This window comes from Austrofundulus limnaeus, unplaced genomic scaffold (assembly GCF_001266775.1).
Source record: "Austrofundulus limnaeus strain Quisiro unplaced genomic scaffold, Austrofundulus_limnaeus-1.0 Scaffold786, whole genome shotgun sequence".
Lineage (NCBI taxonomy): Eukaryota > Metazoa > Chordata > Actinopteri > Cyprinodontiformes > Rivulidae > Austrofundulus > Austrofundulus limnaeus.
Window position 1 is genome coordinate 119,963 of NW_013953188.1, and position 1,169 is coordinate 121,131.

Here is a 1,169-nt window from a genome sequence, read left to right on the forward strand (position 1 = left end):
AAACAGCTCTCCACACAATCTGTCCTACCTTGTGGCCATGTGCATGCGCAGACTGATGTTACCTCACATGTTGCTTACTCAGCAGATTTCTTATCAGTATGCGCTACCTGTAGAAGTTTCTTTTTGTTACGTTACGTTTTATTTACTTAAGCTGCTGTGTTACTCAAACATATTAACATAAATGGCTATTTTGCTGTTTGCAATATTGTTACCAAACTGTAAACAAGAAATGAGTCTCATTGTTTAACGTCACTTAGTTTACGATCGATGGCCTGTGGAAATATTTGTCAATGGCTTTAGTTTGATGTCTGTAATGTCGTTATTACTCTGTAAACTACAAATGACTCTTTGTTTAGCATCAACCATGTGTTAACTTTTCATTTTAAACGGTTTGGATATTCTGAGGAAGGCAGTGATTTTCTTGTGATTTTAGAAAGGTTTTTGTTGTGCAAATAAATTGTTCCAATGCTGTGCTAAGCATAACTCCTAAGCTTACACTTCAGTAACACCGTCACTTCAAAGAATTTTATCTGATGATGATGTTTTTGTAAACATGACGGCAGCAGTTAGTAGCACCGACAGTAGACCTAGGTATCGAGCCACACACACACAATTTCTCCCGTGTGTTTACAAACAAAACAAATCACAGTTGAGGAGGCTGTGTTTTTAAATTTTATGGCAAAATATTCATGTTGACATACAGTTTGCGTTCCAGCAGTTAACCTCAACACAGTATTTTATTGCTTTTTTTTTTCCTTCTTCTTCTACTCATCTACAGAAAAGAACACTCTGTCATTCATTGAAACCTCAGCTTTGGACTCCACCAATGTAGAAGAAGCTTTCAAGAACATTCTTACAGGTAGGAGACGTGACATCCAGCTATGCACACCTGGACAAAATTGTTGGTCCCCCTCTGTTAATGACAGAAAAAACAAACTAATAAAACAGTCCTGGACAAAAACGATAGAATCTGTAGCTTAAGATTTTATTAAGCAATGTTTTGAAGCAATCGAACAATTTCTGTATTTGTCAAACAGGTATGTTGTTCACTCCTCATGGACAAACTGCTCCAGTTGTCTCAGGTTTGAAGGGTGCAAACTTGAGACAATGTGTATAAACAGCGGGTAAAATAAGTATTGAACACGTCAACATTTTTCTCAGTAAATATA

The 1,169-nt window shown here is 36.7% G+C and overlaps 1 protein-coding gene across 1 annotated transcript in view; it reads left to right on the top strand.

Annotated features, from left to right (window-relative positions):
• LOC106532525 (ras-related protein Rab-11B) overlaps nt 1-1,169 on the top strand; it is a gene marked incomplete in the record, with an annotated part of 12,766 nt that overhangs the window by 5,117 nt on the left and 6,480 nt on the right. The window contains 1 exon segment of the mRNA XM_014028594.1: nt 779-859. Coding sequence (XP_013884048.1) covers nt 779-859 — 81 coding nt within the window.